General features: G+C 38.4%; 1 protein-coding gene across 2 annotated transcripts in view; it reads right to left on the reverse strand.

Moving 5' to 3' along the window:
• The window catches only part of LOC129775367 (E3 ubiquitin-protein ligase Nedd-4-like), a 75,357-nt gene that overhangs the window by 40,934 nt on the left and 15,377 nt on the right, over positions 1-19,046 (reverse strand). For both annotated transcript variants that reach the window (XM_055780049.1, XM_055780048.1), the window contains exons 2-4: positions 14,814-14,975; positions 14,430-14,747; positions 14,121-14,360 (exon numbers count right to left, since the gene is read on the reverse strand). In XM_055780049.1, the coding sequence (XP_055636024.1) occupies positions 14,121-14,360; positions 14,430-14,747; positions 14,814-14,975 (720 nt within the window). The remainder of the gene's footprint in view (positions 1-14,120; positions 14,361-14,429; positions 14,748-14,813; positions 14,976-19,046) is intronic.

Here is a 19,046-nt window from a genome sequence, read left to right on the forward strand (position 1 = left end):
CGCCCGGAGAACTGATGCGTTAGCTCTATTGGAAGTGGGTCACCGCTGTTGTTCGGTGGTTAGTTGATCTGTTCGTGTAGTACATGGGGATGTGGGTGTTAACTTATATATATATATATATATATATATATATATATATATATATATATATATATATATATATATATATATATATATATATATATTAATCATTATTTATTCACTCTCAGCGTAAGACTGCAGTCTTTTTAGTGCAATAAAGTTATAAAGCATGGAATGAAAATGAAGTGCGCTGATAATTTATGAAATAAGAATAATTCTAGTACTACAAACTAACTATTTCTTGACCGATTGGAATAATCTATACAACGCTTCCTGAACACGAATGACGACTCTTGATTTTGGAGATTACAGGGAAGTGAATTCGATAAAACAATACCTACCAAAGAATGACGAATTGTGGGCGGGTATCACGAATCGCCGAGTTCTTGTACTACGAAAGGGCTTCAATTTTTCATATAGGTATGGGGGTGTTCTTGTTGTGATTATTTTATGTAATAATATACAAGATCTAACTTCAATGAAATTGTACAATGAATATCCTATGAGTGAGTGTTGTAAGTGTGAGACAGAATCCATTCGACTCAAATTGAAAATAAATCTAACGCAAGAGTTTAGTGCAACTCTGAGCCTATCTTGAATTCGGATGGCAGCACAACAAATTAAAAAATCACAAGATATAAAATGTGGCAATATGAAGCTTTTAAATAATTTGAGTTTAGTCGAATAATGCAAAACATTTTTTTTAATGCAATGTTCTTAAACATAGAACATTCTTTTGACGTAGGACTACGTCTAACCGGAAGATATAGAGGGTGAAATGGAAATCTAGGCACTGAACAAGTAGGAAAAAATGCAAGATTTGGAACGCTTATAACTCGAGCATTTCTCAATAGATCGCAAAGGTTTTTGCATCAATTGATAGGAAATATATCTACGCATCTATCATAACGAATAACATTTCATTTTTCTTGAGATAAATAATTAAATAATTGTTAAATATCAAGCATTGTCCAAATGCACTATGTGCCCATTTTTGATTGGTCCATTTTGTGCTCCTCAAATCGTACCGACCAAAACGGGCAACCAGAGCAGCAGCGAAATAGAATGAAGCACGATTGGAAAGGAAAAGCTGGTAGCTGGTAGCAGAAGAAAAAAGTTCTGTTGTTCTTTATACAATCTGCTTTGGTGGCAAATCCAGAACAAGGCGACATCGAGGGCGTTCGAAATGGTTTTTTTTCAAAACCACGAGTACTAAGTTTTCTAAATTGGAACCATTCCATAAAACACGGTGCTTATCAGGGCCATTAAACCTTTCAAAAAAGAGTTTTTTTTTTTCCAAAATATATATTTTTATCAAGGCTCATATGGCGTTAGCCTGACGGGGCCGGAGTTCAATATTTTGACAGTTTTTCTTATTATCTATGTTAGTAATATGTAACCGATTACTCGCGGTCGGCTCGAGGTTAGTATTACAAGTGTTCTCGTAATTGGGATGTTGCTGTCTCCAATGCTCTGTACGTGTGCCCGACACGGGATACTTCCTATTGGGATGCAGCTGACCATTAATCAGCAACGCCCCCCTAGTATGTACCCCATATCTAGCGTGGTGCGTCTTCTCGACTCGAGGAATCCAGGATAGAATGGTCACTAGCCGGCGCAATCATCAGCTCGTGTAGAGTTGTCATGAGCGGTACGAAATTTAGTTTACGAAATACAGTTCAATGCTTTCTAAAATGATATCTTTGGATAATAATAAAACACAAATTGATATTTTTCATAATTTGTTTGCCAGGATCTGATGAGTATGTGAATCTGGCAGTTGTTCTAAGCTTATTGATAGTTGGGGACTTTCCTGATTATTCAATTTTCACCAATTCTTAAATTGTTTCCAGATTGAAAGTACAGTAATTTACAATTAGTTCGACATTTAGCTAATTGGACGGACATGTAATGCGACATATTTAGTTGGACATTTTTGTAAACATAGAGTTCGGGGTCCAAATTATGACCCCACATTGAAAGTCGACATTGTATCACTGTCATCGCAAATGTTCAATTACAGGTTAAAATCGCCTTCAATGCGACACTGAGTGGCGCTCCGGCACGTCGCATTGAAACCTCCAATCCGACACTGAGTGGTGGTAATGCGACGTGCCATTGAATGTAATTTACTGTAAAATATGTCACAAGCTGGATGGGAAGAAATTTTCCAACTGTGAAAGCTGTGGCGAGTGGCAACAAATCGCTAAACAGGAAGGTTTAGCCGAACAAGATGGGGATATCGAGTGATAACAAAACAATAAACTCTTTAGATTGAAGATAATTTTGTGATCCTGAAAAGGACCCTTTTTAGCCTGCATATGAATCCAACGAGCGCACAAATCGTAATGAATGTATTTTCTTATTCTTCTTTTTGGCTTTAAGAGGGTTTAAACTTTTCAGTTCATTCGCCTCTACGAATGTATTTTTTTGCCATCGCTCCCTTTTAACGCTCATTCGTTCGTCTCGTTGGACTCGCCCCTTTGTCTGAGTCTGCCGATTTGTCTCTATCCTGTGTGTGTACCGCTAGAGTAAAAAACGCGCGATGATGACCACCTATGCATTCCCTATCACAGCCATCATTTTTGATACGATATGTGCATACAACAAAAGATGCCCGGTAGAGGCGAATGAACTGAAAAGTTTAAACTCTCTTAAAGCCAAAAAGAAGAAGAAGAAAGATGCCCGGCGTTGAACATTTAATATGTACAAAGCCTTCAGAAAAAAATCAAAAATCAACTAAAAGATAGTGAGAAAAAATTGAGAAAGTGTGTAAAAAATATATATTTAACAAAAGCTGTCCCCTTTGTATAGTCCTACGTCACTCCGGTTATGTCCCCGACATTACCCACCCGTCTTTTTTAGCGAATGGAGACATAGTATTGTGATTCCCATCCCCAATGTCGGCCAGAACAGCTGCTCCGTGAAAGGATACCGCCCAATATCCTTGACCTCCTACACGTTCAAGACCCTAGAAAGGATGGCGAACCGACGGCTCGTCACATACTTGACCGTAAACAGGCAGTTGGACTGCCGACAATTTTCCTTTCGACCGGGGATGGGCACAAACACGTATTTCGCATCCCTTGGAGAGGTGGTAGCTGAGGCCAGAAAAGAAATCGACAGCAGCTGGAGATGGTAGCCCTGGATCTAGAGAAGGCGTACAACCGAACCTGGATTCCACTAGTTCTTAAAACACTGGCTGACTGGGGGGTAGATGGCAACCTGCTGCACTTTGTTAAAAACTTCGCGACAACCTTTGGACCTTTGAGGTAAAAGTTGGGAACACCAGCTCCAGGCGCCTTAATGAAGAAACTGGTGTACCTCAAGGTTCTGCTTTAGCCGTCACCCTCTTCCTGATAGTGATGAACAGCCTGTTCCGGGTTATACGGAAGGGAATATCCGTATTCACGTATGCGGAGGACATCCTTTTGGTAGTGGTGGGGAACACGCACAGGGCACCACGCATCAAGATCCAGGCAACTACCAATGCCGAAGGTAAATGGGCTGTCGAACGAAGTTTTCGACTTTCGGCACAAAAGAGTGGTCACATGGTGGTATGCAATCACAAACACCAAGGCTGCAATTCGGGAGTCAAAATCTACAACGACCGCTTTCCCCGTCTTAGAACGTTGAGAATCCTGGGAGTGGTGGTCGACTGCAATCTGAATTTCCAGTATCATTTCGACGAGGTGAAGAAAAGCTGTGCCACCTAGTTAAACCTCTTAAAAACTTAAAAACTTAAACTTAAAAACCTTAAAAACTTAAAAACCATAGGAATTAATATCTGGTTCTACAATGTAGTGAAGCTTGTTGTTTCACAAAGACGGTGCTCGCATCGAATCCGGTAGAGACAAGAGGAAAAGCGCGTTAGTTGGACCTGACCAAACCAAACCAAAACTTTCAATCGTTTCCTTGACCGGTTTTACGGTGTGTAATGGAAGAAAATTATCATAAAGCAAAATTATTCTGTTACTTTTACATTCTGGTCGTTTTCACGCGAATCTCGATTGAAAGTGGTCATCTACTGTCAAGAGCGTTAAATTTTAATTCATTGCATTTTAACAGTTCATAAGGGATCAAAGCTTCTGTCCGCAAAACTCTTCTTCTGAACGAAAAATTCACTTGGACAACTGTACAGGAACTGTGGGTAAGATGGTCAGGTAATTGATTTAAAAAGTTTACTGAATTTCATATTTATGTTGATGGTTCACTAAATTCTCGAAAAAATATTTTGTCGGACCCAAGCCGCTACGACCGCTAGGTGCCGTGTCGGATTATATATAACAACCTTTATGCGAACGACTTCAAACTTATCATGTGAGAGGGAAGCTGCGAAGATACAACATTTCTTCTGAGATAGTTGACAACTTTTGTCGGTTGGCGTTAAGCTGATTGTTTGTCGCTCAACGCCTTGAAGAGATCTGTTATCTCAGAAACTATGTCATCTCGAAAAAAAATTGTTGTCAAAAACTGACACTTTGGGACTTGGTCGTTTTTATCGGAATACGAGGCGAAACCTATGGTTTAGGGTGCCAATGAAAATCGTCATGTCGATTTTTCATACAGGACTTCCTGCGAAGTGTTGATTTGCACAATAAAATACCCCCTGCATAATTTTAACCCTTTGCGGTTGTCTGTCTGCTCTTAGCCACCATAGCAAGGAATCATACTAAATACTTTATTCAACTATGTAATAGTTTAGATTTTTTCTAAACGAATTTTAATACCTAGTGAACTTTTTCACGAATGTATAAAAAGTTTCTATCAATAATAGGTAACGGTACTCGGTATGAGCAAAATATTAGCGTGAAAATATAAGAGAATCCCTTCCAAGGGAAATTAATTCCGACCACAAAGGGTTAACTCATACGGACTTCATTTACTATTGTCGCAGATCTCAAAATTTTAATTTTCTGAAAATCGAAAATCGAGGGGGAGTAAAGAAAATTGGGGTTTCCAAAAAAAAATTGATGTCAAATGTCATAAAATTGCATGAAACGTCGAGATTTACTCTTATCTCGGAAAAAAAATTGTCAAAAATTGTCTTTTCGGCACTTGGTCGTTTTTGTTCGAAAAGTCGATTTTTTACGAAAAAAAATGTTTCGAGATGAGAGTAAATCTCGACGTTTCATGCAATTCGAAGACATTTGGCATCAACCTTTTTTTTAAAAAACCCCGATTTCCTTTACTCCCCCTTTGGGTGATTTTTCGATTTTCAGAAAACTTTAATTTTGAGATCTGCGACAATAGTGAATGAAGTCCTTATGAACCAATATTTTGCAGAGGGTATTTTATCGCGCAAATCAACATTTCGCAAGGAGAGCCCCGAATGAAATATTGATATGACGATTTTCATTGGCACCCTAAACCATACGTTTAAGTCCCAGAGTGTCGATTTTTGACAAAAAAAATTCGAGATGCCAGTGACAGTTTTATGCAATTTGAAGAAATTTGGCATCGAAAATTTTTTTTTCGAAACCCTCAATTTCCTTCACTTTACTTGGATGATTTTTCGGTTTTCAAAAAACTCAAACTTTGACCGCTGTGCACACTAGTAAATGAAGTCCGATTGAGCTGATATTTTGCATAGAGTAGTTTTTCGTGGAAATCAACTTTTTTAATCAAGTTCCCTTTGAAAATTTGAGATGGCCATTTTCATTGGAACTCTAATGGACATATAGTGGGGGGAATATGGACAGGTTTGTAGTATATGGAGCGTAAAAGTTTATCGATCGCGAGAGGAATCATTTTATTCAACCTAAGTCCGAACTCATCACGAATGTCCGTTAAATGATGAAAAATAGTGATATCGTGCTTTTCAGCAGTATAAACGGACAAACCCTCAACTATTTTGTTTTTGGTTCCAGTCAGCGTCTAAACAGTTCTCATTTGGCGATATGATTTCCGTTTATAGACGCAGAGCATTCCTTAGGAATAGATTGAACAGACTTTTCACAGTCAAAATGCTTAATATCGAAGCAGCTAAAATTACATCCACAGGCGGAATCATGTATGATTTTCGGTTTTTGTTTCCCTTTTCCACTTTTGATCAGTATTCATTGTCATAGGGTGGCTTAAATACTATAGAATAACATGTAGAAGGTGTTCTCATTAACAGAAATCTGAAACTCAAAATGTAACTATACGAGGGTCACTATTTATATTTCGGGAATTGGCAACACTGATGTCATGTGAGTCCATCTGACGGTTCCATCGTAAAGTTTGACATTTTTGACGATGTACGTACTCAGAACATTTTGTCATACGGACGCTATTTGTTTATTTTATATTTAGTTGAAAGTTTGGTCTCGGCAAAAAAATGGAACTGAATCGTGAACATTTTCGTGCGATGATTTTTTACGACTTTCGACGTGGATTATTACAACAACAGTGCGTCAATCAACTTAATTTGACTTTTGGCGATGAAGCTCCATCAAAAACCACTGTGTATCGCTGGTATAGTGAATTCAATCGAGGTCGTAGTTCGCTGTCCGACGAGTTTCGTGAAGGTCATCCAAAATCGACTGTAGTGCCAGAAAACATCGATGCTGAACATCGTCATGTAACCTATTGTGAGATTGAGGCATCCCCAAGCATTAGTTCCACCAGCATATATGCGATTTTACATGAACACTTAGTTGTGCGAAAATTATGTTCACGTTGGATCCCACATAATTTGACAATTGCTCAAAAAAAAGGCTCGTGTCGATTGGAATAAATGCTTTGAAAATTGGTTTAAGCGCATGCAAAAGTGTATCGATCATCGTGGCGAGTACTTTGAAAAACAATAAAAATATATTCGCAGCTTAACTATTTGTTTTTGTTCCTATTCCCGAAATATAAATAGTGACCCTCGTACAAATCAACCACCGTACCCCCACTGTCCGTATTACCAGCGGTTCCCCTATTTCACATGCAGTAACCCAAATCTCCTTATTATTTTTTTGTTCGACCGATCTTGGAGTACACATCAGTAGTGTGGGCTTCATATAAGTCGATATAACAGCAAACAAAACTCCGACTCCGTCCAACGTAAACATACGTCGACAATCCCAGGATGATCCTAAGAATCTTTCAAATTACGAAGATCGTTGCAAGCTTTGTTTGTTTTCGAACTCATCATGGTAAAATCGATTGCACCGAATTACGAATAAATCTGCACAATCACGGTTGTTTGCATTTTTTACAGTGCGCGCTAATTAAAAAATGATCAGAAGAATGACTCAAAAAGTTCAATTGTATGGAAGAATTATCAACTATTTTCTAAATTTCGCTCATATGATATTTTTTCAAATCATGCTGCGGACCGCATGAACAAGGCTGGAGGGCCACATGTTGGCCACCACTGAACTAGGTAAACATAAAATCTTAAAATTAGAAAAAAATATTTTTGCGTTGCGTTCAATCTATTGTTTGGCCTATTGCGTGTACGTGTTATCATGCCTGTTTGTGAAAATTGGATACGAATCGCAACTGAATTTTTTGTCTGATGAAACATGATTTTTCATGGAACTATGTTTAGTTCTAACAGAAAATATTAAAAATTGCACATTTTCCGTGCGAATCAAATTACATATACACATACTATTGTCGGCTGATAATTATATTTTCACACACAGTTCAAAGAAGAACACCTTTTCATTCTTCCATAATTTCAAAAATATAAATTGCACACAAATAAAAAAAAATGTCCAACACTATCAATGCTAGGATATGAATCGCTGTCTATTTATGTTGGGTTCCAGCTAACATCCTGTGTTGTTCTTGATACCCATATTGATACCGCTGAACAAAAGAGCGAATAAACGGTTGAATATCTGGTTTAACAATTTTTTTACCATACTGTACTCGTGCGCAAAAACATAACTTGTATATCACAGACTGTGCGTGTATATGTAATTTTGCAATTTCAAACTTTTTCTAATGCAAAAAAGCTATAATTAAATTAAAAAACTCCAGAAAATATTTTTCTTCAACTTCGTTTAGTTTCAATAGTCGTGTAATTCAGCCTCCTCAAAACAAAATTATTGATTCCCGCTCTGTGAGACCGAGACTGTGAGAGTGTTAGTTGAAGGAAAAACAAAGGTCATACTAATAAATATTCAATGATGAATTATTTTATGAAATAAAAATAATTATCGATTACTAATAAAGCTTGAGCTTGAGCTTGGGTAGACTGTACAATTCGTAGTTGCTCTCCGTGATTGACCTGAACCAACCAAATTGCACAAAGAACACACAGAATGACGCTTGGGACTAGCAAATCATTCTCGTAGTGCAATTTTCGGCGCTTCGAGCTTTAAATGGTCAATAACGACGCCGGCCACGTCCTTACAGTCCCCAGGGGATGGGAAGGAATGTTAGTATGATATTGGCCGCCCGAAGGCCAGAAGGGTCGCTTCTATAGCGTGGTTCCCTAGCGTTTATCATGGGAGGGATAGTTGTTAGTGGGAAGGGTAAGAATCAGGATTCACTGCGGCAAGTGATGTGATTACGTGAACGCGAGCTGTCGACCACTCGATGAAACGAAAATTCGAGTATCAAACGCATTCGGAAAACTCGAAAATCAAATGCTTTTCGCAGTGGCTGAAGATATTAATGGGTAACCTAACAAGGCAACCGAGAAAACTCATCTACAACAAATTGAACCGACGATTATTTCTTTGTTGACCGCACTCTATAACATAGGGAAATAAATATAAGTGCACAAAAATACCTCTAATAAAACCGTTTCTACAGAAACAGGAACACAACTACACCAACAGAGCAACGCAAATACCAACGAAAACCCGCTAGAATCACACGTCTCTGTTTCCTATACTACATTAGACTATCACAGATTGCACAAACTTTTATTTAACCGTTAGAGTGCAGAGGAAAGTATGTCAAAAATGTGGATGAGTTTGAGTATATTTAAGAAATACTTTATCCTTTCAAGTGCTATTTTTAAATTAATCGAAAATTGATGAGCAATATGCGGTAGAATTTTTCAATCTGTACCCACAATATGTTCCCGAAAGACGAAATTCTATGTTCAAAGGTGCTACCGCGCTCCTCCGCACTCAAACAGTTAATCAACACATTGTAGCACAGTATAAAAATGCGACTCCATCTCAAGAATACTATAAATCCTATAAAAATTCAGATATTTTTGCTACTTATGTGAGCTATTTTAAGCTAAACTTTTATGCTATTTTGTCCTGTAATAGATATAACGGTAGCGTACGCTGACAACCGTTTTTTAGAGGTCAGTTTCGCTATTACAAAACATGTGTTATATGAAGATAGCAGCTGTATGGCACCCGCCATGTTTTTGGTGCCAACATCTCAAACGTCAAAAGTATTTGATTTCTTCAAAACAGCGATCCGCGTTGACGGCATTGTGCTTCGTTTACTAGTTTAGGGGAGCGTCAAATAGCTGATTTCAGTCGGAGTGAATGTTTTCAAAATTAAAATTATGAATGAAAATTAACTTTTCCATATCAAACCAGTATTCTATTTAAATTAAAAACATTTTTGTTTGCAGGTGGCGAAGAAGTCTCATACGAAAATTGTTTATGAAGATAACTTTATATTATAAAGGAAAAATTCAGCAACAATGCTGGAATTGTATGGCCATATGGTTGAATGAAAGTCAAAAATACGTGTTTCTCATAATTAAATAACATAATGTGAAAATTTTCATTCAAATTTGAAAATTTGAAAACCGGCTCCGTGTCTTCTAATCTGATAGAAATTATTATTGCCATGCAGTTGGCATCCGCCATGTTTTTGGTGACAACATCTCAAACGTCAAAAGTATTTGTTTTCTTCAAAACAGTGATCCGTGTTGACGGCATTGAGCTTCGTTTACTAGTTTAGGGGAGCGTCAAAGAATAGCTGATTTTCAGTTGGAATGAACGTTTTCAAAATATAAAACTATGAATGAAAATTAGCTTCTCTATATCAAATTAGTATTCTATTGAAATTAAAAACATTTTTGTTTGTAGGTGGGTAAAAAGTCTCATACGAAAATTGTTTATGAAGACAACTTTATTTTATAATGAAAAAAATCAGTAACAATGTTGGAATTGTATAGCCATATGGATGAATGAAAGTCAGAAATACGTGTTTCAAGTAATTCAATAACATGATATGAAAATTTTCATTCAAATTTTAAAATTTAAAAACCGGCTTCGTGTCTTTTAATATGATAGAGATTACACTAACGAGTTTGGGACCCAAATGATGTCCCTAATTTGAAGTTGCCACCAGACGTCGACACCTTGTCACTGTCATCGCGAATTACCAATTTACCACCATCTGACATATCGTGATGTCGATGATGTACTTTTTCAGCAGAGAGATAGTGAGATGGGCGGTGACGGTAGATAGAGTGAGATAGCGATAATCGTGCCATACGGCTGGAAATTACACTAACGAGTTTGGGACCCAAATTATGGCTCTAATTTGAAGTCGCCACCAGACGTCGACGTCATCGCGAATTACCAATTTACCACCATCTGACATATCGTGATGTCGATGATGAACTTTTACAGCAGAAGGATAGTGAGATAGGCGGTGACGGTAGGTAGAGTGAGATAGCGATAATCATGTCATAGACCTGGAAGATAGCATTTCGTGCTATTTGAAGACGTTGAAAAATCTAACTGGCATCCCTGAATATCCGACGCACGCACACACACATATAGTCTATACGATTGAGAAGAAACAAAATATACAATCAAAACCGCATAACCGCAATTGTGAATCGTATGGTGTATGTGAGAGATGAAAAAAAGGAAAACTTAGCTGTGCCGCCGGCTCATTCCAGTAGAGCCAACAACTCCCTTCACGGTGATATTATCGCTGCGCTCTCAATTAACACAAGATATATCCATTCTCCACGGAATAAAAAAGCACTGCGCAATACAAACACGCGTCGAATAGGAGAGCATAATATAGAGCGCGCCGACGATCATGAACACAACCGAAATACACAGCTTTCACCAACACAAGCATAGACGGTTTCACAAAACTTTCCTATCTTTCAATTATTTAACTCATTCCTTTTTCGTTGATTAACATGGGAATTTAAGCAAGCTTCATCAATTTCAATGTTACTTATGGCGGGTTTACATTAGGGAGATCTATAGCTATAGATGGATTTATTCACGTGAAAATAGGTGTAAACGGGTGAGATATGATACACTTATTCGAGGTATATATAACTTGAATAAATTCAGCATATGTAACCGCTTGTGAATTTCTCACTTGTGAGAAATCACTAAAGTTGGATGCAGTTCTACTTTAGGTGAATAAATTCACCGAAAATATGAATATATTCATTATAGAAGTTCACGCTAGTGTAAACGGTTGATGCGATTTCTATAAATCTCATCATATTTCTTCACATGAATATATCACTAGTCTAAACCCACCCTTAGACAGAACGCACTTTTCTTCACTCATCTTACAAATCGGCAAATTCAAACACGAAAACAATACAAACGTTTAGAGGTATTAACACGGAGCGAAAATACATACATCCGCTACCCTCCGTTGCTCAACCCGAACTCTCAATTATCGATTACTAAGGATGGGTTTATACTAGTGATATATTCATGTGAAGAAATATGATGAGATTTATAGAAATCGCATCAACCGTTTACACTAGCGTGAACTTCTATAATGAATATATTCATATTTTCGGTGAATTTATTCACCTGAAGTAGAACTGCACCCTACTTCAGTGATTTCTCACCAGTAAGAAATTCACAAGCGTTTACATATGCTGAATTTATTCAAGTTATATTAGGCTGTCAAAAAAGTCTTGCGGTTTTTTTTTTGAATTTTCATTTGTTAATAAAATTAGTTACAATCATCTGTTTTAAGTCAAATATGCGCCGTTTTGTTCGATGACTTGTTCCCAACGAGATGCCAACTTCATAATACCCCTGTTATAGAAGCTCGCTTCCTTATTGGCAAAAAACTCGGATAGCCAATTTTCACAGGCCTCTTTTGTGGCTAATTTCTGACTACCTAGCTCGATCGCCATGGACAAAAACAGGTGGTAGTCACTTGGTGCATGGTCCGGACTATACGGCGGATGCAGAAGAACCTCCCATCCGAGCTCCCGGAGCTTCTGGTGCGTCACCAAAGAAGTGTGTGGCCTGGTGTTGTCCTGATGGAAGACAATGCGGCCTCTGTTTATCAAAGATGGCCTCTTCTTCATGAGTGCTACCTTCAAGCGGTCCAGTTGTTGGCAGTACAGGTCCGAATTGAGCGTTTGGCCATAGGGAAGCAGCTCATAATAGATTATTCCTTGACAATCCCACCAAACACACAGCAGAACCTTCCTGGCCGTTAATGAGGGCTTGGCCACCGTCTGAGCCGCTTCAGCGGGCTTCGACCACGACCGTTTGCGCTTCACGTTGTCGTAAGTGACCCACTTTTCATCGCCAGTCACCATCCGCTTCAGAAACGGGTCGATTTTGTTGCGATTCAGCAGCGATTGACATGCGTCGATACGGTCAAAGATGTTTTTTTGCGTCAACGTGTGTGGCACCCATACATCGAGCTTGTTTGTCGATCCAAGCTTCTTCAAATGGTTAATAACGGTTTGATGACTTATCCCCAGCTCTTGGCCGATGCTACGGCTGCTACTATGCCGGTCTTTCTCGGTTAATTCAGCGATTTTGTCGCAATTTTCGACGACAGGCCTTCCGGAGCGTGGCGCATCTATGTCGGATTTTCTCTTTATTTTGCTACATATTTGCGACACTATAACTCACGAACGACTTAACCAAACAAAACACTGAAGGACTATATTATAGCCAGCAACAATACCTTTCCAACAAGCTATAGTATGACTCGATACAATGAATACAACTAGAACTACGCGCTTACAACGACACCTCGCGGAAATACCGCAGGACTTTTTTGACAGCCTAATATATACCTCGAATAAATTATTTTCTGTGAAAATACACCCGAGATGATATCATCAATTACCTATAGGTAAAGGGTCATCAATTTGCGACAGTTGACAGTTGACAGTTTATTGTCTTTGTGTGAACGAACCCTTAAAACATTTTAATGATCTACCAATGACAAAACGTTGGTCAAAATCAACATTTTCATCATGGCTTAATAATTGTTAAAAATTACTACAGAAATTCGGAGTCGGAGATTGCAACTTTACGAGCGCTTACTCCAATTTTCAGCCGTAATAATCGTCCCAACAGACTGTGCATAGTTTACTGACCAAATTTGAGTCTATATTCTTGCTATTGAATGTTCCCGTGCCAGAATTGGAAGATCTTAACATCAATGTGGTTTCAACAAGACGGTGCCTCTTGCTACGCAGCGCTCATTACAACGGTTTCATTGCAAAGTAAGTTTGTTAAACGTGTTTTGTCGAGAAATGGACCCTCGTTCATGCGATTTGACGCCATTAGATTTCTTTTTAAGGAGCAATGTCAAGTCACTAGTCTATACCGACAAGCCAGCAGCTTTAGAAGAGCTCAGAGACAACATCCAAAGCGAAATTCGCAACATTCTTTAGCCATTTCCATAAAATCAATTCATGAAAAGTTGCCAGTACTGTTTTATCAATTGATCGCCTGCTTCGTTAATGTCTTGCCTATATGACAGTGGGTAAACCGCATCGTGCTTCACAGCGTAAAGATGAAGTCGTGAAAATCAATTATTTGCTTACATTTACACTCATTCAAATGAGATGGAATAGTTGTTAGTTTGACAATGAACCCTTTTGGATCTCAATTGACGATGTTAACCTATTTCAAACGATTGAGCAACGCTTGTTTTGACGACGAATGGTATTCTTTGTCATTTTCGTCTTTTTTTTTCGATTGAGTTTGAATTTTACCGCATTGCTTCTGGTACACCAAAAGTTTAATTTAATTTTAAGTGCTAGTTTCTGAAATCAATGATAATATAAAATACAATGAACACAACTGTTATTACAGGGAGCAACTGAAGTAATAACGATAACAATATTGCACTAATACTAATATGTATAATATCACACTTACCCCATTACCGTTCGCACTGCCGGCATCCTCCGGGTCGTTGCTGATATGAAATCGGCGCTGGAATGCCGCCGCCATCTCACTAACACCTTGCTGGGCAGAGGTCGCAGTCGGCCTCTCCCATTGGGTCGTGCGAGCAACATGATTCACGTAGTACGTGCGTCCGATTGCATCCTGGCGTTCCTCCCAACCTGGCGGAAGTGCATCAACAGGGGCCGAAGGTGGTATCTGTGCTGCTCGAAGCTACAATCAGATGAATGCGCGATCATTAGTGATTGTGTGGTTCGATTTTGGCCAGTGATTGTTACTTACGTTGGCCGCCGTCGAGTGCTCGTCGATTGGCCACACATCCGTGGAGGACTGATCGCGCATTACCGCGTGGTAGATGTCGAGTGATCCTTTAATTTTGGACCGAAGCATGCCGGAAATCTTTTTCGGCCGGAGGGGATAGTTTTTGGTAGCGATTGTCCGTCCTTCCTGCTCCCGCGGAAGGTTGATTAGCGTCAGCTCGACCATCCCCAGGAATCCATCCCGGGTCAGTCGATTTTCGTCGTACACCTGGAACACCAATTTGTGTTCGTTTGGTTTCACCCGCAGGACGAATTCCTCATCCCACACCGGGTTGAGTGTCTAGAAGAAACGAGAGAAAAACTGGTAGCGGCAGTTTTTAAGCCAAAGACAAACTCAACGACGAACCTTTTTCTTAGTCTTTGTGACCATGGAATCGATGTTGACATCCCCGAGGATAGTGTTAACGTCGATTTTCACGTACGGATCGCTGTTGCCGAAGATATCCTTTTTCGTCAGCGAATTCGCCCTCACGACTTTGATCCGCACGAGGCATGCATCTTCGTCGGTCTGAAAGAATTTGTGAAAATGAAAACGTGAAACAGTTGCATGAAGAAAAATGAACATATTAGCACCAGAGCCATCCTCCCGGAATATTGTGAAATTCACACAGAAATTACAATTCTGCAATGTTACGGTCACAAGACACTGCGTACCATCTCACAGATCGTATTTTGCCTCTGAACACTGTTCGTTGTTAGGGTTGCCAACTTAATTTTCCAAAAGCCTACATTTTTATAGAAGAACAATCCAACAAATATCACGCTGGAGACACCCTGTGTGTCTTATTCGATAAGGTTCGCAATCCACCGTTGCGTTCGCCACTGATAAGCTTTTATGACAGTAAATTACGAGTGTCTGATAATGAAGGCCAGAACTGTTTTTGAGTGTCTGACAGGTAGCATAAAATAAGAGTCAAAAGTTGTGGGTGGAAATATTTTCTCTCATGATGCATAGTTGTGATTCTAACAATTAGTTTGAAAAATTTGTGCGCAATATGTACCAGTTCCGTCCACATCTAAACATTTGAGCGAGTTTGGTTAGCATTGCGTACGATATGACTCAAATGTTTGTCGACTTAATCCCGCGCTGGATAGATACTACATTGAGCTCCATTAGAAGTCCCGCACAACGATTCATAATGGCTGTTATCGACAAATAGCAAGTCAAAACATTATATCGCAAAGTATCGCTTCCAGGCGTACGATTCGTTTTACGAATATCCTGTCATTGTCATTGAAAAACGGGTTCTTCTTCTGTAGGAGCCTTGAACCATTGCGACTATTAGTTTGCTCTATTATAATGCACTCCAGTTGGCTATATATGCACGGTTAGTTCGTTCCATCACTCAGGGAACACTAGGACTTTGCACATACTGGTGCAAGAATAGAAGGTATAAAAGAACATTTAGAGCAGTGATGACCAGGTCTACGCACGACGCGGGCAGCATCAAGGTTTTTTATCATAGCCGCGGGCCGCAATGATTTTTTACCCACTGCTGTTTATGATAAAATGTAACATATAAAATACTAGCTGACCCGGCAAACTTCGTCCCGCCCAAAATTTATTTTTCATTATCACATCCACGTTTTCTTACTAAGCGCTGTTCGTGGGTCCAATTACAGAATTATTCATTGATTGATCTTCTAATCTACCCTTTAAAATTACCTTTACTATAAAATTCCTAGTACTTCTACCAAAACTCGACATTATAATATCAGATTATTTTCAGACACAATTCTCGTTCAAGATTTTCCAACAACTTGCAAATAACATTTTTCTCCGTTACGTTACATGCCAAATTTGGTTTTATTTGCTTGATTGTGTTTCATTTGTGTGGCAGCCCTCCCCTTGGAGAGGGGGGTGGAGTGTCTAACCACCATAGAATTATTTATTGCACCCTTAATCCTCCATATGCCAAATTTGGTTTCATTTGCTTGATTAATTCTCGAGTAATGCAGAGATTTGTGCTTCATTTGTATGGCAGCCCCCCTAAGAGAGGGGGAAGGGGTATCTAACCACGATAGAAACGTTTATTGCACCCTAAAATTTCTATATGCCTAATTTGGTTTAATTTGCTTGATTAATTCTCGAGTAATGCAAAAATTTGTGTTTCATTTGTATGGCAGTCTCCCTAAGAGAGGGGGAGGGGTATCTAACCACCATAGAATCATTTATTGCACCCTAAAACCTCCACACGGCAAATTTCGTTTAATTTGCTTGATTAATTCTCGATAAATTTAGAAATTTGTTTCATTTGTATAGCAGCCCCTCCTTAGAACGGGGGGAGGGGTCTCGAACTATCATAAGAACCTTCTCCGACCCCAACAACCCCTACATACCAATTTTCTTGTCGATCGGTTCAGTAGTTTTCGAGTCCATAAGAATCAGAGAGACAGAAAGACAGACAGACATCACTTAATTTATATACATACATACATACATATATATATATATATATATATATATATATATATATATATATATATATATATATATATATATATATATATATATATATATATATATATATATTTAAATATATATTTATAAATTTATAAATTAAAAACTGTTTAGTTTTATAATATGAAGACTTGTACTATGATCACGGATAAATTAGGTGTTCTTCAGTCATTAAAAAAATTACTACAATATTTATTAATTTATTTCAATTTAGAAAATGTTGAAATGCAAATATACTCCAACGCCGTTTCAATTTAACCTAGACAACTTTTTTGAGCCAGTTTATTGAACACTACGCGAAGTGAACTTTCCAAATGATAGTCAGTTATTTTTTTCATTGATTTCGATTTCACTTGTTTCATAACGAAAAACTCAACTTCTCATTGATGTTCATACAAATGGATCCAGATGATTTTTTTTAGTTCTGGAAATCGCGCTTTTGGTACAAATTTAGAGAAGAAATCCAAAAGAACACGGTTATTAAATTTGTTACGCAGTTCTGAATCACACTGCATTTTAATGAGTTACATCTGCATTTTTCAAGGGGCATGTTCTTCAGAGAAACTGAATGGAATAGAAAAAGTTTCGAGAAATCTTTCTTGTGCTTGGAAATTCCCAAATCTGTGAGAAAAATTATCCTTCTTCGCCTGGGGTGCGTCAATGTATTTCCAAGCTAACGATCTTCTTCTGTAGTAGCCTTGAACTACTGCGACCATTAATTTGATCTATTGTAGTGATAACCTAGTTGACGATACTTTGTCAATTCTCAGTGTCAGAAGATGGACAAAAATCAATTTTCCATTTGTTTTTCGAATAACAGGAATTTGCTTTCGTTTTTTTTTTCATTTGGTTGAGTTGGGAACCGACTTACCTTGCAAGCCCAAGTTCAAATTGTTCAAATGGCTTGTGATGTTCGGTTATGTTCCGCTATAAGAATATGGTCTGCTTGGTGTTTGAAATTCTCGCTTTTCGTTTTTGTTACTGCTGGCTTTCTCTCTCTCTTATGGACTCACACTTTCATGCATCCTGTTCTCACTCTTATAAGAAACATGTAAACATTGGGGTACTTGCATATTAGCGTCATCATCAAAGTTTTTGTGTAAATATTCCTTCAAATGATGAACAGTTAATCCAAAGGTCCAACTCAGTGCCCTTAGAATTATTAAATTGTTGAAAGTGATTTCATATCTCAACTGATGTACTTTAAAACACTTCAAAGCACGTTGAATCGAAGAAATAAAAAAATCCGCAATTTTTATTTAAAAAAATTATTGCGTGGTCAATTCAATGGAGGCGAAATCCCCATCTAACGAGGATGAGGAACTGAGGCGGTCCCCAAGCCGGCCTGGGCTAAATCTATGATTGATACATTTCAAAGCAAAAATTAACCGGGGAATCGTAATGCACCAGGCAAACGTATACCCTCCGACGCACGCTGACTAAATGATTTTCTAAAGGACTTTCTCCCATGTTTCAAAATAACCGGGCAACCGGTGAAACGCAGGTTTTCTGGCGAGAGGTCGCCGCTTCAGACGGCAGGTCGGCGGTCAAGTCGGATCGCGTCACCTGTGCACCTTAGGGCTTCCTCGGTGCCTTATCCTCGTTAGATGGATAATAGGGTAAATGATCTTGGTTTGTCCAGTCGAAAATATGATCATGGTTTGCCCACTTTTTTGAATGCTTTAATTCAGCGCTCCTGTGTCAAATAAGCCCTTCGAATGTTTCGAAACATATAAATGAAATTGCCTTTTACATGATTTATAGTAGTTTGATAGTATATTTTTACGAAATCATATGTTTTAAAGGATTATAAAATACACCTTCTATTTGTGTCAATGCGCCCCTCATTCGAGCTAACTTTTAATCGATCACCAGATGATTATTTGGCACGTATTCAGACCTTTTCTGGATTACAACACTTATAAATATTGTAAACATCATGCTTGCTCACCATTTGTATCGGATTTACATAGCTAAACCATTAAATTAACGCATTTTGATGAACTCAATTCTGATCATGAGTTGTCCAATTCAATAATGTTGTTTTGTCCACATGATTTCTATGGCAACCGCTTGGCGCGCCGCAGTTTGTTTATGTTTGTTTATGGTGTGCTTCGC

Source organism: Toxorhynchites rutilus, chromosome 3 (assembly GCF_029784135.1).
Source record: "Toxorhynchites rutilus septentrionalis strain SRP chromosome 3, ASM2978413v1, whole genome shotgun sequence".
NCBI classification, from domain to species: domain Eukaryota; kingdom Metazoa; phylum Arthropoda; class Insecta; order Diptera; family Culicidae; genus Toxorhynchites; species Toxorhynchites rutilus.